Source organism: Ranitomeya imitator, chromosome 5, assembly GCF_032444005.1.
Source record: "Ranitomeya imitator isolate aRanImi1 chromosome 5, aRanImi1.pri, whole genome shotgun sequence".
Taxonomy (NCBI): domain Eukaryota; kingdom Metazoa; phylum Chordata; class Amphibia; order Anura; family Dendrobatidae; genus Ranitomeya; species Ranitomeya imitator.
The window spans coordinates 345,304,326-345,324,310 of record NC_091286.1 but is presented as its reverse complement, the minus strand read 5'-3'; the positions used below and the strand labels follow the sequence as shown (position 1 = coordinate 345,324,310).

General features: G+C 44.1%; 1 protein-coding gene across 1 annotated transcript; it reads left to right on the top strand.

The window, feature by feature from the left end:
• The first annotated feature begins 13,229 nt into the window (after positions 1-13,229).
• Positions 13,230-16,291, top strand: LOC138637754 (uncharacterized). Its single transcript, XM_069726672.1, has 5 exons — positions 13,230-13,466; positions 13,592-13,695; positions 13,799-13,945; positions 15,017-15,726; positions 16,176-16,291. Exons 1-5 carry the CDS (start codon positions 13,362-13,364, stop codon positions 16,289-16,291), a joined length of 1,182 nt encoding a protein of 393 aa, XP_069582773.1. The 5' UTR covers positions 13,230-13,361.
• The last annotated feature ends 3,694 nt before the right edge of the window (positions 16,292-19,985 follow it).

Sequence of the window (19,985 nt, the reverse complement as noted above, 5' to 3'; positions counted from 1 at the left end):
CCTTTGTACTTTAGGCAAAATATATATATTGTCATTTTTTACATTTTAAAAATTACAAAAAGGAAAATAGACCGATGTAAAAGATTGGGCACCCTGTATGGTTAGTACCTAGTACTGTAGCATCCTCTTTTGCAAGTATCCCAGCTTGTTAATGCTTTTTGTAACCAGCCAAGAGCCTTTCAGTTCTTGTTTGAGAAATTTTCATCCATTTTTCTTTGAAAAATTCTTCTGTGAGATTACTGGGTTGTCCTGCATGCACTGCTATTTGGAGGGCTAGCCACAGATTTTTAATGATGTTCAGATCAGGAGACGGTGAGGGCCATTGTAAAACTTCAGCTTGCATCTTTTGAGGTAGTCTATTGTGAATTTTAATTTATGCTTAGGATCACTATCCATCTTCTTTTCAACGTTTTTTTACAGCTGGTGTTAAGTTTGCATCAAAAATTTGTTCAACTTTCATTGAATCCATTCTTTTCTCTTCCTGTGAAATGATCCCCATGTAGATGTTCTTTTGCATACTTCTGATACTGAATTTTATGTTGAGGACACAGGAGAGATTTTCTTCTCATGACTCTTCCATGAAGGCCATATTTGTGCAACGGTCACTGAACAGTAGAACAATATACCTACGATTTCCAGAGCAGGCTAAATCTTTGTGAAGGTCTTTTTGCAGTCAAGTGGGGATCTGATTTGCCTCTCTAGCAATCATGCAAGCAGATCTCACTGAAATTTTGCTTGGTCTTCCAGACCTTATCGTGGCCTCCACTGTTCCTGTTAACTGCCATTTCTTAGTTACCTTTCAAACTGAGGAAAGAGCAACTTGAAAATGCTTTGCCATCTTATTATAGCCTTGTTCTGCTTTATGGGCCTCCACCATTTTAATTTCCAGAATGCTAGGCAGCTGCTTACAAGAACCCATGGCTACTGTTTTTGGCACAAGGATAGAGGAGGCTGAGTTATTATAAAGCTAAGAAATATTCACCATCTGGCCTTTCCTAACTATGATAGTGAACAATATACAAAAAAGGTTGCACTCTATCGTGCCAAAACACGTCAAATATGAAATACATTAAATATGAATAGCAAAATTGCTTTTTGAACATTAGGAAAAAAAATTTTTGAGATGCTTAGCACAGAATTTGGCCAAATAGTGTGAGCCCATCAACCATCGTCAAGGTGGTCTCATTAAAAAACTGATGGGCACCTGACCTCCCTGTCCAAATGTGAACACTTACCGAAGGCTAATGTCTGCATGCTTGGGTGAATATGGACACCTCTCTCAGCAAAGCCTACATATGGGTTGGCTGGAACCAAGTGTGAATAGTTGTAATTAAAAACCAGATGGTGAAGAGAGGAGTGCTCAGTCAATAAGCTAACAGAACTGACAGAAAAAAGACTGGCACATCCAAACTAGTGTGAATAGGTGCATACCAGGAGCAGCTACCTCCATATATAATATACAAAAAAGGTTGCACTATATCATGCCAAAACACATCAAATATGAAATACATGAAATATGAATAGCAAAATTGCTTTTTGAACATTAGGAAAAACATTTTTTGAGACGCTTAGCACAGAATTTGGCCAAATAGTGTGAGCCCATCAACCATCGTCAAGGTGGTCTCATTAAAAAACTGATGGGTACCTGACCTCCCTGTCCAAATGTGAACACTTACCGAAGGCTAGTGTCTGCATGTTTGGGTGAATATGGACACCTACTATTTCCAGAGCAGGCTAAATCTTTGTGAAGGTCTTTTTGCAGTCAAGTGGGGATCTGATTTGCCTCTCTAGCAATCATGCAAGCAGATCTCACTGAAATTTTGCTTGGTCTTCCAGACCTTATCGTGGCCTCCACTGTTCCTGTTAACTGCCATTTCTTAGTTACCTTTCAAACTGAGGAAAGAGCAACTTGAAAATGCGTTGCCATCTTATTATAGCCTTGTTCTGCTTTATGGGCCTCCACCATTTTAATTTCCAGAATTCTAGGCAGCTGCTTACAAGAACCCATGGCTACTGTTTTTGGCACAAGGATAGAGGAGGCTGAGTTATTATAAAGCTGAGAAATATTCACCATCTGGCCTTTCCTAACTATGATAGTGAACAAGCCATAACACTAACAAGCGAATTAAGGTCTGAAACCTTGATAACAGTTATCTGAGCATACAATTCTGCCTAAAATACCAAGGAAATGTGTCATCTTTAACTTTAGCTCTTTTAGGCTGTGTGCACACGTTGCGGTTTTTTCGCTTTTTTTGTGGTTTTTCCAGATTAAAACGCTATAAAACCACAAAAAAACGCATACAATATGCATCCCATCATTTAGAATGAATTCTGCACATGATGCGTTTTTTTCCGCGAAAAAAACGCATCGCGGTAAAAACCGCAGCATGTTCATTAATTTTCTGTTTTTTTTGCAGATTTCCCACTCCAAAATGCATTGGGAAGTGTCTGGAAAAAAACGCGGCAAAAACGCGGCAAAAACGCATGCGGTTTTCTTGCGGATTTCTTGCAGAAAATGTCCAGAATTCTCAGGAATTTTCTGTGAGAAATCCTGAACGTGTGCACATAGCCTTAGAGATCATTTCATCTTCAATATGTGGCGTAACACTACTGTTTGGGTGCATGGTAGGGAAGGAGCGCCATTTGACTTTTTGAACGCAAAATTTCCTGGAATCATTAGTAGATGTCATATCATGTCTGGAGATCCCCTGATGTATGTAAACAGTGGAAAGCCCCACAAGGGAACCCATTTTGGAAATTGAACTCCTTGGGGAATGTATCTAGATGTGGGTGAGCACCTTGAAACATTGGGTGCTTCACAGAAGTTTTAGCCCCAAATTTTGCATTTTCACAAGGGCAAGAGGAAAAAATGCACCATACAATTTGTTGTGCAATTTCTCCTGATTACGTCAATACCCCATATGTGATTGAAAACTACTTTTGAGGCACAGTGCAAAACTCAGAAGGGAAGGAACACCATTATTTAGTGCAGATTTTACTGTTATGGTTTGTCGGTGTCATGACTCACTGGGGGAGCCCCTGAGGTTGCAGAACTCCCCATAAGTGACTCCGTTTTACAAACTACACCTCTCAATTAATTCAGATAGAGATACAGTGATCATATAGACACTGCGGGTGTGTAACATAATTTTATACTTTTGGGCAGTGAGGAAAAAATGTTAACATTTTTAACTCAAAAATTTTGTTTTAGCCCCAGATTTTACAATTTCACAAAGAGAAATGAGTAAAAATGACACCAAAATTTGTCACACAATTGCTGCTGAATGTGAAAATACCCTGTATGTGGCTTAACAGTACTGCTTAACCATGCGGCGAGACTCTGGAGGGACAAAGAGTTATTTGCCTCTTGGATTTTCCTAGAATAATTTACAGACTCCATATACAGAGCCCCTAAGTGCTAGCTAGAAGAGCAAATATGGAACTGAAGGTAAATAAATCAAATTTGCAGACGATGCAAAGCTAGGCGGGAGATCGAACACTAGAGAAGACAGAGAAAGGATTCAGAAGCATCTGGATAAGCTTGAACAATGAGCAGCGACCAATAGAATGGTATTTAACAGGGAGACATGCAAGATTCTACATCTGGACATGAAAAACAAAACTTACATCTATAGAATGGGAGGAATAGAACTAAGCAACAGTATGTGTCAAAAAACGTGGGTATATTAATAGATCACAAACTGCACATGAGTCAACAGTGTGATGCAGCAGCACAAAAGGCAAACACATTTTTAGGATGTATTTAGAGAAGCATAGAGTTTAGATAATATGAAGTAATTATCCTCCTATAGTCTTCCTTGGTCAGGCCTCATCTGGAATACTGTGTCCAATTCTAGGAACCACATTTTAAAAAAGACATTTAAAAACTGGAACAAGTTCAGGGAAGAGCTACCAGGATGGTGAGCTAACTGCAAAGTATGCTTTGCAAAAAAGAAAAAAAAAAAGGAGCATGAACCGCACATCCCAAAATCATACGTTGATCTAAAGCCGCTAGGCAAAACTTTCTATAACTGAATATGAGGTTTTCAGTTTAACATTCTGATCAGACTGTATGAAGCCCACTGCCACTTCACGGCAAACCTCGTCGTGGGTCCTATCGCCCTAACGGAGCGGAGCCGTGCGGCGCCCACCGCCACAGCGGCAATGCACCAGCAGTGCAGATGGCCTGTTGCCCCACAGCACCCATGCTGCAAAACTGAGTCCCCATGACTCCAGGCCGTGCTGCCCCACCAGCACAAAGCCACAGCAACAATGGCCGCCACACAGCACCAACACCAAAATGAAAGGAGCACTTAAACTCACCTTCCTCCAGCTCTTCAGTGAGAGCCAAAATGGGCTAGATCCCTTACTTTGCAGTCTCCTGCTAATTAAAATCACTTGTGCCAAATGGGAGGAGTGCTGGTCCAAGAAGAAGACTAGAACATGCTTTGCAAAAAAGAAAAAAAAAAAGAGCATGAACCGCACATCCCAAAATTATACGTAGATCTAAAGCCGCTAGGCAAAACTTTATATAACTGAATATGAGGTTTTCAGTTTAACATTCTGATCAGACTGTATGAAGCCCACTGCCACTTCACGGCAAACCTCGTAGTGGGTCCTATCGCCCTAACGGAGCGGAGCCGTGCGGCGCCCACCGCCACAGCGGCATTGCACATGGCCACCACACAGCACCAACACCAAAATGAAAGGAGCACTTAAACTCACCTTCCTCCAGCTCTTCAGTGAGAGCCAAAATGGGCTAGATCCCTTACTTTGCAGTCTGGAGTCATGGGGGCTCAGTCTCGCAGCATGGGTGCTGTGGGGCAACAGGCCGTCCGCCCTGCTGGTGCGTGGCCGCATGTTCTTGTCTTTCTTGGACCAGCACTCCTCCCATTTTAATTAGCAGGAGACTGCAAAGTAAGGGGTCTAGCCCATTTTGGCTCTCACTGAAGAGCTGGAGGAAGGTGAGTTTCAATGCTCCTTTCATTTTGGTGCTGGTGCTGTGTGGCGGCCATTGTTGCTGTGGCTTGGTGCTGGTGGGGCGGCGCGGTCTGGAGTCATGGGGGCTCAGTCTCGCAGCATGGGTGCTGTGGGGCAACAGGCCGTCCGTCCTGCTGGTGCGTGGCCGCGGTGGTGGTGGTCGCCGCATGGCTCCGCTCCGTTAGGGCGATAGGACCCACTACGAGGTTTGCCATGAAGTGGCAGTGGGCTTCATACAGTCTGATCAGAATGTTAAACTGAAAACCTATGATTTGGGGATGTGCGGTTCATTCTCTTTTTTCTTTTTTTCTTTTTGTAACTGCAAAGTATGTCTTACGAGAAATGGTTAAAGGATCTAGGAATGTTTTGCTTACAAAAAAGAAGGCTAAAAGGAGACTTAATACCTGTCTACAAATATCTAAAGGGATGTCACAGTGAAAATGGATCATCCTTATTCTCATTTGCACATGGAAACGCAAGAAGCAATGGAATGAAACTGAAAGGGAGAAGATACAGATTTGATATTAAAAAATGTTTTGTCAGTGAGAATGATCAATGAGTGGAACAGGCAACCACAAGAGGTGGATGTCTTCAAACAGAGGCTGGACAGACATCTGTCTGTGATGGTTTAATTAATCCTGCATTGGGCAGGGGGTTGGACATGATGACCCTGGAGGTCCCTTCCGACTATAACATTCTATGATTCTACCCCCCGCAAGTCACCACATTTTGAAAATTATGATCCTTCAGGACTTTATCTACAAGGGCAGTGATGATTTTGACTCCATGAGTGTTTTCCAGAAACAAGCAGCAGCGGATGTTGATGCGTGAAAATTGCTATTCTAGTACTTTCTGAAGGGTCATGTTTTTTTATTTTGTGATTTCCAATTCGTACATTGTAACTACAGGTTACATAATTTTCATTAGTGTAACCAATTAATCTGATTGTATGTATATATTGTGAAGCAGTGAGGGGGATCATATGTGAGGGTCGATATGTTTCCCCCAGGATGTGGACGGAGTCTTATTAAACTCTCTGGAGTGCCTTGTGTCACAGCAGAACGTCTGTGAGTCACAAGGCAAAATAAAAGAAAGGCTGGATTGGGTCCAAGTAGTGACAGTCAGATTTTTAGGAAAACCCATTAAGGGCTTTTATTTTTAGAGGGATTTTCAGGTTTGGTAGTGGGGAGAAGCCCTCCCTCCACTCCTGGTTTTGGAAGTGGCTCAATGGCCACAATTCCATTTAAAATCTGTCAATTTTGCCTGGGGGGTGTTAGTGTTGAGTTTGCAAGCTGCAGAGCAGGTGGCTCTGTGCAGAGCTAACACAGAGCCAGGGACTTCCAGGTGGCCGAAGCACCCAAAAGATACGGCGGTGCCATTGTTCACGGCAGCAGGTTTTCAGTTCAGGACTGTATTTGTGGAAACCTGGCTGCAATCCAGAGGACAAAACTCCTATGTGTGAGTTCTGAAAATAAATACACCAATTATGCTGAGCTTTCTGTGGTTCCTGCCTATCTGTCGCACTGCACCTGCCCCTCTGCAGTACAATATGTAAAAAAAAAAAAAAAAGAAACAAAGAAATATACTTTTACCGTATTTCTGAAGTGTATGGCAAGACTTACTATAATTGGGAGAATTGTATGGAATATAATGGTGAAATGTTACAGGTAAAGCTGGACGCTAGTTGTTGCCAAGGTATGTTATAACAGGAAATCACACAGGGAAAGATTAATTACTTCTGTCTCTAGTTTGATTAATTATTTACATGTACAGTTCCCCCAGCTAATTTGGACTTAACTCCACAGGTCATGTACGAAATGGTCTTTCATTTTTGCAAGTATAAAGAAATTAAATATAAGGAAAAGGTAACATGAGTGAATTTATATTTTATAGTAAACCAGTAATAAAAAAATATGTACATGTAAGGGTGGTTTCAAAGAACTAAATTATATAATCTTTTGAATATACATTGAATACACTGTTACGTTGATTTTGAAAGGATACATATATACAGTGGGGCAAAAAAGTATTTAGTCAGTCAGCAATAGTGCAAGTTCCACCACTTAAAAAGATGAGAGGCGTCTGTAATTTACATCATAGGTAGACCTCAACTATGGGAGAGAAACTGAGAAAAAAAAATCCAGAAAATCACATTGTCTGTTTTTTTAACATTTTTTTTGCATATTATGGTGGAAAATAAGTATTTGGTCAGAAACAAACAATCAAGATTTCTGGCTCTCACAGACCTGTAACTTCTTCTTTAAGAGTCTCCTCTTTCCTCCACTCATTACCTGTAGTAATGGCACCTGTTTAAACTTGTTATCAATATAAAAAGACACCTGTGCACACCCTCAAACAGTCTGACTCCAAACTCCACTATGGTGAAGACCAAAGAGCTGTCAAAGGACACCAGAAACAAAATTGTAGCCCTGCACCAGGCTGGGAAGACTGAATCTGCAATAGCCAACCAGCTTGGAGTGAAGAAATCAACAGTGGGAGCAATAATTAGAAAATGGAAGACATACAAGACCACTGATAATCTCCCTCGATCTGGGGCTCCACGCAAAATCCCACCCCGTGGGGTCAGAATGATCACAAGAACGGTGAGCAAAAATCCCAGAACCACGCGGGGGGACCTAGTGAATGAACTGCAGAGAGCTGGGACCAATGTAACAAGGCCTACCATAAGTAACACACTACGCCACCATGGACTCAGATCCTGCAGTGCCAGACGTGTCCCACTGCTTAAGCCAGTACATGTCCGGGCCCGTCTGAAGTTTGCTAGAGAGCATTTGGATGATCCAGAGGAGTTTTGGGAGAATGTCCTATGGTCTGATGAAACCAAACTGGAACTGTTTGGTAGAAACACAACTTGTCGTGTTTGGAGGAAAAAGAATACTGAGTTGCATCCATCAAACACCATACCTACTGTAAAGCATGGTGGTGGAAACATCATGCTTTGGGGCTGTTTCTCTGCAAAGGGGCCAGGACGACTGATCCGGGTACATGAAAGAATGAATGGGGCCATGTATCGTGAGATTTTGAGTGCAAACCTCCTTCCTTCAGCAAGGGCATTGAAGATGAAACGTGGCTGGGTCTTTCAACATGACAATGATCCAAAGCACACAGCCAGGGCAACGAAGGAGTGGCTTCGTAAGAAGCATTTCAAGGTCCTGGAGTGGCCTAGCCAGTCTCCAGATCTCAACCCTATAGAAAACCTTTGGAGGGAGTTGAAAGTCCGTGTTGCCAAGCGAAAAGCCAAAAACATCACTGCTCTAGAGGAGATCTGCATAGAGGAATGGGCCAACATACCAACAACAGTGTGTGGCAACCTTGTGAAGACTTACAGAAAACGTTTGACCTCTGTCATTGCCAACAAAGGATATATTACAAAGTATTGAGATGAAATTTTGTTTCTGACCAAATACTTATTTTCCACCATAATATGCAAATAAAATGTTAAAAAAACAGACAATGTGATTTTCTGGATTTTTTTTTCTCAGTTTCTCTCCCATAGTTGAGGTCTACCTATGATGTAAATTACAGACGCCTCTCATCTTTTTAAGTGGTGGAACTTGCACTATTGCTGACTGACTAAATACTTTTTTGCCCCACTGTATATATATATATATATATTTAGGACTCGCTCACATTAGTGTATAAATCGAATTAGTGCAATGCAAGGAAAAACTGCACTGAACTCTGACCAACTCTGTGAGCTTTTCCTCAGCTCTAATCAGACGGAGGAAAAAAAATCACACCATGCTGCTTGTGGCCGAGTATATCGGACGAGACTCGCCAATGCAAGTCAATGGGTGCACACAAAAATTCAAAGCATGCGTATGCCGCCAGAATGTTACACACACATGTCAAAGGAACCACAAAATTTCATCAGCCAAGAACCTTTAGGATAGATAGATAGATAGATAGATAGATAGATAGATAGATAGATAGATAGAAAAAAAGATATCCTGCAGATATATAATTTCACCATCTCGCTACATATTATAAACATGTACCCTTTAGTGCTTTTTATGTGGAGTTAATTCTACAGTTTTTTAGGCTCGTTTAAACTAATAAATAAGCGAAAATAACTTTAGATATGCCAATACTTGTTGCTTTGCCTTTACTCTTACCCATTGCCTTGATGCGGTGGCAATCTGGGTAATGGGGATTGGGGGTTGATGTCAGCTGTGATTTGTCCAAAATCACAGCTGGCATCAAGCCCTGGTGATAGTAATGGAGAGATGTCCATCAGACATCCCCATTACTAAACCTGTACTCCCAAAAAAAAACACACAAATACTTTATTTAAAAAAAACACTCCCAACACTTTCCCTGGTTCACCAAATTATAAAAAAAAAAAAAAACAAGAAGGTCCGACATAGTCCTGGGAATCGGACATAGTCCACAATTGGAATCCTGAAGAACATAAAAAGAGAGAAATAAAAACAAGACACTGTCCCTCGTTCACCAATTCATTGGAAAATAAGGGTCCCACACAGGTCCAACGCAGTTCAGCACTTTCCACGGCATTCCCCTAATCCGTCGTTAAAAGCCTATGGAGCAGTAGCGTAGCTACTGGGGGGCAGAGAGGGCTGTTGCCCCGGGCCCTGTCACATGAAGGGGCCCACTGGGAAGCAAGGCAGGGCCACTTCTGCGACGAGGCAGAACACCGCATAGGAGCAGAGCAGTATAATGTCTGCTCCCGTCTGATGGAGACTCTGCACGCTGCTAGCACAGTGGCCGGCTGCAGAGTCTCCCTCCTGCAGTGAATGGTATTGCCTGTCTGACCTGATGATGAAGCTTAAGCTTTTCCCGGGCTGCAGTTCTGAATCTTCACTCTGTGCAGTGTGCACGCTGGGTCCTAGTGCCGTTTCACTGACACAGACACTTCCTGGTCCTGCCTGGCTGCAAACTTCATCATTAGGTGGGGACGGAACGTAATAGGTTTACTAAATTCAGGTATGTTTCTGTCAGGTGAATGTGAGACCATTGGGGTATTGTGGGGGCTGAAAGTGGGTGAGGGAGGACAGGGTACTAGGGGGTGAATGTGAGACCATGGGGGTATTGTGGGGGAGGGGAGACAGGGTACTGGGGGGTGAATGTGAGACCATGGGGGTATTGTGGGGGAGGGGAGACAGGGTACTGGGGGGTGAATGTGAGACCATGGGGGTATTGTGGGAGAGGGGAGACAGGGTACTGGGGGGTGAATGTGAGACCATGGGGGTATTGTGGGGGAGGGGAGACAGGGTACTAGGGGTGAATGTGAGACCATGGGGGTATTGTGGGGGAGGAAAGACAGGGCACTGGGGGTGAATGTGAGACCATGGTGGTATTGTGGGGGAGGGGAGACAGGGCACTGGGGGGTGAATGTGAGGCAATGGGGGTATTGTGGGGGAGGGGAGACAGGGTACTGGGGGGTGAATGTGAGACCATGGGGGTATTGTGGGGGAGGGGAGACAGGGTACTGGGGGTGAATGTGAGACCATGGGGGTATTGTGGGGGAGGGGAGACAGGGCACTGGGGGGTGAATGTGAGGCAATGGGGGTATTGTGGGGGAGGGGAGACAGGGTACTGGGGGGTGAATGTGAGACCATGGGGGTGTTGTGGGTGGTGTGGACAGGGCACTGAGGGGGTGGATGTGAGATGATGGGGGTATTGTTAGGGCTGAAATGGGGGAGGGGGATAGGGCACTGGGGGCTGAATATTATGTTTTGTTATGATATTATATGTGCTTCATCACATGTAATATTTGCTGTCTGGAGAGGGGGGGAGGGGGCTTTTGATGCGTACCATCTGGGTCTTTTATGAGCATTAGTATAAGAAGCCCCATACAGTAACCAAGAGCTGCATCACATTTACAGCACCACTCCAGCATTTTTTTTTTATTTCACTGCTGGAGCGGAGCTGAAAATCCAAGTCCCCTGCCCCCTGTCTGATACTCACATTCAGGGGTTTTCATCGGTTTTCACCTCCTGCAGTTTGTGACCTGTCCGCGGCTCCAGTGTTTCATGGAGCGGTGCAGACGCAGAGGTCACTAATCATGTAAGTCTAAGGGAGCCTCGTTCTGGTATGTTCCTCGCTCTCATAGTCTTACATTGAGCGCTTGTGACATACGGTAGCTTCTCACTTCTGGCCAGTCAGAAGCTGTGCTCACAAGTTTGAGCCGCGGCACTGCAGCAGTGCCACAAAATAGTGCGCTTAAAGCACCATTCCAGCGGTAGAAAAAAAAACCCTGCTAGAGAGGTGCTTTAATAATTTAATAAGCAATTTTTTACTATAAAGTGGATAAAGGCTTGGAATAAATGTCTGCAGTCACTTTATATGACTGCAGACTGCCAAATCATGATCAGGAGCTGCGGGCCCATCATACTGTGTATAAGGGAGCTGCGGGCAAATCATACTGTGTATAAGGGAGCTGTGGGCCCATTATACTGTGTATAAGGGAGCTGCGGGCCCATCATATTGTGTATAAGGGAGCTGCGGGCCAATCATACTGTGTATAAGGGAGCTGTGGGCCCATCATACTGTGTATAAGGGAGCTGCAGGCCAATCATACTGTGAATAAGGGAGCTGCAGGCCAATCATACTGTGAATAAGGGAGCTGCGGGTCCATCATACTGTGTATAAGGGAGCTGCGGGCCCATCATATTGTGTATAAGGGAGCTGCGGGCCCATCATACTGTGTATAAGAGAGCTGCGGGCCCTTCACACTGTGTATAAGGGAGCTGCGGGCCCATCATGCTGTGTATAAGGAAGCTGCGGGCTCATCATACTGTGTATAAGAGAGCTGCGGGCCAATCATACTGTGTATAAGAGAGCTGCGGGCCAATCATACTGTGTATAAGGGAGCTGTGGGCCAATCATACTGTGTATAAGGGTGCTGCGGGCCAATCATACTGTGTATAAGGGAGCTGCGGGCCCATCATACTGTGTATAAGGGAGCTGCGGGCCCATCATACTGTGTATAAGGGAGCTGCGGGCCCATCATGCTGTGTATAAGGGAGCTGCGGGCTCATCATACTGTGTATAAGGGAGCTGTGGCCACATCATACTGTGTATAAGGGAGTTGTGGCCACATCATACTGTGTATAAGGGAGCTGCGGGCCCATCATACTGTGTATAAGGGAGCAGTGGGCCCATCATACTTTGTATAGTGAACTGTGAAGGCATTAAATTGTGCATATGGGAGCTGTTAGCCCATTACACTGTATATAGTGGGGGTCATTATACTTTCTATAGTGGAGCTCTGTCAGCATTATATTGTGTAAAGGGGAGCATTGGGCTTATACTTTCTGTAGGGGAGCAGTGGGAACATCATACTGTGTAAAGGGGAGCAGTGGGAACATCATACGGTGTATCGGTGAGTTGTAGAATCATCATACTGTGTATAGGGGAGCTGTGGGGGCCTTATACTGTGTATATGGAAGCTTTGAGCTCACCATACTGTGTATAATGGATCAGTACATGGGGGAACTTAGGGGACATTATTAAATGTTAAGTGGGCACTTAAGCATTATTGTTATAGGGGCATTCAGAGTATTGTGACCATCAAAGTTGCATATGGGGTATTATTACTTTCCAGGTAAAAAATGTGGAGGGCACTAGCAAAGGGCAGGAATATTTTCTAGGAGGCAATTTTACTCTCTAGAGAGCACAAAGGAGTCATTATTACTATGTAAGGGGCACACAGTGGTGGCATTATTATGTGGGGCGGTAAGAGGAGCCGTTATTGTACCACATAGTAGGGGCAGTAATAGGGAGACGTACGGCAGCAGCGGCTCAGTATTGGGTTATCAGCAGGATGAGGAGTTTGTGCAGATTGGGGAAAGATGGGGACAGTGCAGGAAATATGAGGAGTCAGATGTGTTGTTGTCATGTCAGTGTGTGCCAGATGGAAAAGATGGGAAAGTGAATGACTCCATCAGATAAAACGTCAGCTGTAAGTCTCCATCTGTGACTGTAGTGTAATCTCTTATATGGTCTGCAGAACTGGTATCTACCACTATATGGTCACAATATGGCAGTAAAATCAATGTTTGTTTTTGTATATAGATTTATTTTCAATAACAGTGCGGTCATATTCTGAGGTTCCACGATATTCACAATAAGGCTATGTGCACACATTGCAGATTTTCCAGCTTTTTTTTCTGCACTAAAATCTGCAGCTCATGGCAGAAAACGCAGGTGCGTTTTTGGTGCGTTTTTTGGTGCGTTTTTGGTGCGTTTTTCAGTGCGTTTTTTAGTGCAGATTGTCTGCGTTTTTTACCTAAATAAAGCTCTGGAAACTTGACAAACTTCAGTTACAAAAAAAAAAAAATAATGATGTCATTTCCTTGTCCATCCCCTTCTTCTTTCATCCTCCATTTTGTGCAAACATGAGTGGAAGTTACCAAAATATGCCGCAGGTACACGTCCGCAGGCCGCACCGGATACTTATGCTGGGGTTGCTGCTGCAAATCTTGAATATGCATAGACAGCAGGTAAGCTGAAGTGCATTTTTTTTTTTTTACGGTAAACATATTCTACAGCGCTTTACCGACATCTTGATTTTTCTTAATTTTCACAGTGTTGTGTTGTAAAAAAAATGTATTTTTTTTTATTTTAGAGGCAGCAGCAGGAGAGAAGACGGAAAAGACTGTGGGTGCACCCGCTTGTTGCAGAACGTACACAAAAAGGCCACTTTTATGTGCTTTATAATGATTTGCGGAAGTAAGTAGAAATTCATGAAAATACAAAGTAATGTTTTTCCACAAATGTTATGATATGTTATGTAACAATTTTTTTTTTTTATTTTTTTTTTTTACATTTTCAGATACCCGGAAAAGTTCGTTTCATTTTGCCGTCTGCCAATCCTGGCGTTCGACCGACTTCTGGCAATAGTTTCCCCCCATCTCACACTGCAAGACACTTTTATGAGGAAGGCCATCTCTGCTGAGGAAAGGCTGCTCATCACCTTGCGGTAAGTAAATAATTTTTGGGTTGAATATTATTAGGGCTCTTTCACATGTCCGTGTGTCCGGTATGTGTGATGAAAGTTTTCACATGTCTCGGAGACACTGACAAACTAATAAAGGTACCGTCACATTTAGCGACGCTGCAGCGATCTAGACAACGATGTCCATCGCTGCAGCGTCGCTGTGTGGTCGTTGGAGAGCTGTCACACAGACAGCTCTCCAGTGACCAATGATGCCGAAGTCCCTGAATAACCAGGGTAAACATCGGGTTACTAAGCGCAGGGCCATGCTTAGTAACCCGATGTTTACCCTAGTTACCATTGTATAATTGTAAAAAAAAAAAAAAAATCCATTCCTGTCGCGTCCCGCAGCGTCAGCTTCCCTGCAGTAAGTGCGCTGGACGGAAAGCAGAGCGGTGACATCACCACTGTGCTCTGCTTTACGGGCAAATACTTTACGGGCAAATGCTTTACCGGAAATATCATGTTTATAACACGCCAGGAAAATGTAAACATTTTTGTGTGCTACCAGATGTGCCCACTGTATTTTATGCCTTATCTACAGAATTCTATAATTTGGGCCCTGGGTCAGTGGAGATACATCATACCCGTGTGTGTTTTTTGTAATGTTATCCCATCTTGCTGTGTCCAGTTTGTGCGCCTCCCTTCTTGCGATACCTCTCTTCTGCGCAGATGTACTTTCTGGTCCTGATGAGGATAGAGCAAAGTGCGCAGATGTGCATGCGCTGGGCCTGTCTCCTTTTCTTGCCTTCGCTCACTGCAGGACTTACTTCTGCCCTCAACAGGCCGGATTAGTGCGTTGAAGGAAGTAGGAGGGTGGTGTCGTTGGCTAAACATTGGAGTGGCTGGACACGGACCTGCAAGTCCCTTCTGATGTGACTGGTGGTTTATTTATTGATACCCTTGTGTTGTGCCGTGTTACTAAGGGCAGCATTATAGAATACTTTAGATAAAACATGAAAGGGGCTGAACACATATTATAGCGCCCATAACTTCTGACATGTTTTATTGTATTTTTGTGTGACATTTCTAATATTCATTTTTGTTTCTTTGCAGATTTTTGGCCACAGGAGAGAGCTATACATCCCTGCACCTCCAATTTAGGGTTGGTAAATCCACCATCTCTAACATTGTGAGGTGCACATGTACCGTCATCTGGCAGAAGTTGCAGCCTATAGTGATGCCTTCCCCAACCGAGGAGACTTGGCTGCAGGTTGCAGCAGGCTTTCAGTCTGTGGCCAATTTCCCAAACTGCATAGGTGCAGTCGATGGTAAACATGTAAGGGTTCAGCAGCCACCACGATCAGGATCACGCTTCTTTAATTATAAGAAGTATTTTTCAGTGGTCCTGATGGCGGTGGCTGATGCACATTACAAATTTGTTGCCATTGACGTTGGTGCCTATGGTAGTACTGGGGATTCTCGGGTGTTGCGAACGTCACAGATTGGGATGCAAATTCTTCAAGATGGCGGAACGCTCCCAGCCCCAAGACCTTTGCCGGGTTCCACACATCCAGTACCCTTTGTGATGGTATCGGATGAGGCGTTTCCCTTAACGACAACCCTGCTGCGCCCATACCCACGAAGGGGACTGAATGCCCGGCGAAGGATTTTTAATTATCGGCTGAGTCGTGCACGCAGATATGTGGAATGCACCTTTGGGATCATGACTAGTCAGTGGAGGATCTTTCACACACCCATCCAGTTGGACACAGACACCTTTGATGCTGTGATTAAGGCTTGCTGTGTACTCCACAACTATGCTCGTGAGTACAACACTGACGTAGATGTGGAGTACCAGCAGCCAATATTTAATCCAGTGGTCAACGTGGGTCTGGGAAGGCCGTCCAACTCGGGTGTGCGTGTGAGAGAATCCTTCACTGACTACTTCATGAGTCCAGAAGGTGCCGTGCACTGGCAATACTCCTGTGCTGGTGTTGGGCAGCCTGAGCAGCAGAGAAGGATGGAAGAACATTGACTGACCAAGATGGGAAGATCTATACCAAAAGATAGAAGATGTCAAGATCCCTATTAATCAAAATCAACATCGATATTCAATTTTGTTTGTTGTATTTTTTTGGGGAACAAAATAATTTGTAATTTTTATTTATGGTTAATAAAAAAATTCTTATTTTAATTTGGTTGTTTTTGGATTGAATAAGTATTGTATATATAAAATTCTTAACTAAGAATTATTCTCCATCCCATTGTCCAGTGCGCATACAGCCATCACACTATGTCCATCCCATAGTCCAGCCCCCATATAGCCATGACACCGTACACCTGTCAGCTAAGTATGTAAAGTATCTAAAAATCAGAGATGACATTTGATCAACATTCATTTATTTAACAAGCAACTAAATTTTTCCAAACACTTGAGAAAAATTTTTTCAATATGAAAAACTGAACTAACTTTTTCAAAAACAATTGCATCTTAATGCAAGTAGGTGTATTCCTGGGAACACCCATATGAGCTACTTGTGTCAGTCATGAAAGATTGACTTGCTGATGGTCCCAGGCTTGTGTTTCCTCCTCCAGAAAAATTCTGTGCCGGTTGGGTGTAGGAAGACACTCTATAGTGCGGTTCACTGGGTTTCGGTCGTGGGCGAAAGAGTCCGAAAACCCCCGTCAAAACATTCTCATATGACTCAATTGGAGCAGGGTCCTCCAGAGCGGTGAGGGATGTTTGGCACAGAGACATGAAGAGAGACTGCCTATCCGGTGGCAGTGAGCGTGCCTTTCGGGCAATGGTCAATGCAAAAAAGTCACACTGGTCCTCACTTGAGGATTGTTTCAGTAAATCAAGTGTGTCACTGGCCATCTTCTCAGTTTTATCCTCATTTTTTTTTTTTTTTTTTTTAATGGACTCTCCTGCCACCGGATAGGGAGCTCTCTTCTCTGTTACCACAGCTTCTGACGAACCAGATGATCCAACAGCTGCTGCAGTTGATGTGCCTGCAGCAGCTGCTGGACATGCGGCTTCAGCAGAAGCTGTGGTAAGAGATGGAAAAATTGTCCCTCCCGCTCCCGAGGAAGTGCCTGCTCCATCAGTGCCTGCTCCATCTTCGGAGTGGTCATCCACAGGAGGCGGGTTGGAAAGGTTTCCCTCAGTCCTGTGTGAGAAAAGGAAAAAAGTTATTAATCATGACCGCTGCGGAGGAGCAACATTTTAGGAACAGCATAAAGGCCGCTTACTCCAAAACGCTGTTAATTTTTTGGCATGTGTGCTGATAATGCATGTTTTGATTTAACACATGCGTTATCACCACATGCTATCCAAACAATGTGCTAGTTATCTTGCGCAGTCAAAGTGCCAACACAAGATAAATAGACATGGTGTGGTGCCATAGCTATCACAACTCCATCTTTGGAATCATAGCGCAGACAGGATTTTGGAAAATGCTCTCTTCACTATGGTATAACATCTGGATGCTGTGTATTGAACGCTGCGGCAGGACACAGCATTCAATACGCAGTCAACTGTGCTACACCACATGGCAACATTGATGAGGCTACATATATATTAGTGGTTTATAACCTACCTCCGCAAAGTCCGGCTTGTAAGCAGGAACTGCAGTTCATCGTAAAAAGGAAACGTTATTCGACTTGGAGAAGATCCACTACGGTCACATGTATTGATGAATTTATTGTACCGGTCACGAACTGACCTCCATCTCTGCTTGACATTTTTTTCTAAGAAAAAAAAAAAAATATATATATATATATATTTTCAAAGTAAATGTATCATAAACTCTAATAATAATAATATTAATAATAATCGGTAACAATATAATTACCAATTTCCAATTGGTTTGCAATGGACAGGGAATCCCACTCCGGATAGAGGTCCCTCACAATCTTGGTCCAGCAATGGTCTCGGAAATATTTGTCCTTGTAGGACACATCAGCGGCATCCCATATACAAGGTATATCGCGAACCTACAATGAATAGAATAGTGTCATTACATACTATATCCAAATGATAAGTAATCTAAAAGGGAACCTGTCACCCCCAAAATGGGAACTGTAGATAAGCCCTCGATGTTTCCTCTAAGATGATCAAAAGAGGTTAGATTATAGTGACACAGGGGCGGTAACAGACCGATGGGTGTTGCTGTCCGGTACATCCTCTCCCATCTTGTTGTTATGACGTCCTCTTGTATTCACACTGCGGCTCCTGCGCAGGCGTACTTTGTCTGCCCTGTTGAGGGCATTACGTTGCATTACTGCAGTACGTTGCTGTGCCCTCACCAGGGAGATGAGCCACAGCGTGAATACAAGAGGACGTCATCATAAGAAGATGGGAGGGGCTATACCAGACCGCCACGCTCATTGGACCGGTACCGACCCTGGGTGAGTTTAATCTAACCTCTTTTAATCATCTTTGAGGATACATCGGGGGCTTATCTACAGTATACCAGAATGGGTAGATAAGCCCCTGATGACGGTGGGCTTAGCTCAACTTCCATGTTGGAGTTAAGAGGTTTCCTTACAGCACAAATGTTTAAAAATTTGACATTGCATTTCACACGTCAGTGGCTCCGGTACGTGAGGTGACAGTTTTATCACGTACCTGAGACACTGACTCACGTAGACACTTTAAAATCAATGTATCTCTACAGATGTCAGTGTGTTTTCAAGGACCGTGTGTCCGTTTTCAAAACCCCTAACCACTACCCCTAAAGGGATCCTAACCCTAACCCTACCCCTACCCCTACCCCTAACCCTAAAGGTATCCTAACCCTAACCCTAAAGGGATCCTAACCCTACCCCTAACCCTAAAGGGATCCTAACCCTAACCCTACCCCTAACCCTAAAGGGATCCTAACCCTAACCCTAAAGGGATCCTAACCCTACCCCTACCCCTAACCCTAACCCTAAAGGGATCCTAACCCTAACCCTAAAGGGATCCTAACCCTAACCCTAACCCTACCCCTAAAGGGATCCTAACCCTAACCCTAACCCTAAAGGGATCCTAACCCTAACCCTACCCCTAAAGGGATCCTAACCCTACCCCTAACCCTAACCCTAAAGGGATCCTAACCCTAACCCTAAAGGGATCCTAACCCTAACCCTAACCCTACCCCTACCCCTAAAGGGATCCTAACCCTAACCCTAAAGGGATCCTAACCCTAACCCTACCCCTAAAGGGATCCTAACCCTACCCCTAACCCTAACCCTAAAGGGATCCTAACCCTAACCCTAAAGGGATCCTAGGGTTAATGATAGGGTTGCTATTGTAAGGTGGCATTAAGCACGGTTAATAATGGAGAGGCGTCAATAAGACGCCTATCCATTATTAATCCTATTAAAGGGTTACTATAATATATGTGGACCCCCTAAAAAAAATACATAGGGTCCCCCTATATTTTTAGGCCAGAAAGGCTAGGCAGACAGCCGTGGGCCAATATTTGAGGCCCGGGAAGGGGTTAAAATACCCATGGCTGTTCCCAGGCTATGAATATTAACCCACAGCTGTCTGCGTAGCCTTTCTGGCCCTAAAATATAGGGGGCCCCCCAAAAAAAAAGTGTTGGGGTCCCCCTATATTTTTAGGCCAGAAAGGCTAGGCAGACAGCCGTGGGCCAATATTTGAGGCCCGGGAAGGGGTTAAAATACCCATGGCTGTTCCCAGGCTATGAATATTAACCCACAGCTGTCTGCGTAGCCTTTCTGGCCCTAAAATATAGGGGGCCCCAAAAAAAAAAGTGTTGGGGTCCCCCTATATTTTAAGGCCAGAAAGGCTAGGCAGACAGCCGTGGGCCAATATTTGAGGCCCGGGAAGGGGTTAAAATACCCATGGCTGTTCCCAGGCTATGAATATTAACCCACAGCTGTCTGCGTAGCCTTTCTGGCCCTAAAATATAGGGGGCCCCAAAAAAAAAAGTGTTGGGGTCCCCCTATATTTTTAGGCCAGAAAGGCTACGCAGACAGCCGTGGGCTTATATTCATAGCCTAGGAAAGGGGCCATAGATATTTGCCCCCCCCTGGCTACAAATATAAGCCCGCAGCCGCCCCGGAAAAGGC

What these genes read in the sequence shown, in the direction of transcription:
- LOC138637754 (XM_069726672.1), top strand. Translation starts at nt 13,362, where the DNA reads ATGAGTGGAAGTTACCAAAATATGCCGCAGGTACACGTCCGCAGGCCG. An exon ending in TGAATATGCATAGACAGCAG is followed by an intron (nt 13,467 to 13,591) that starts GTAAGCTGAAGT and finishes TTTTTATTTTAG; the next exon opens with AGGCAGCAGCAGGAGAGAAG. An exon ending in AGGCTGCTCATCACCTTGCG is followed by an intron (nt 13,946 to 15,016) that starts GTAAGTAAATAA and finishes GTTTCTTTGCAG; the next exon opens with ATTTTTGGCCACAGGAGAGA.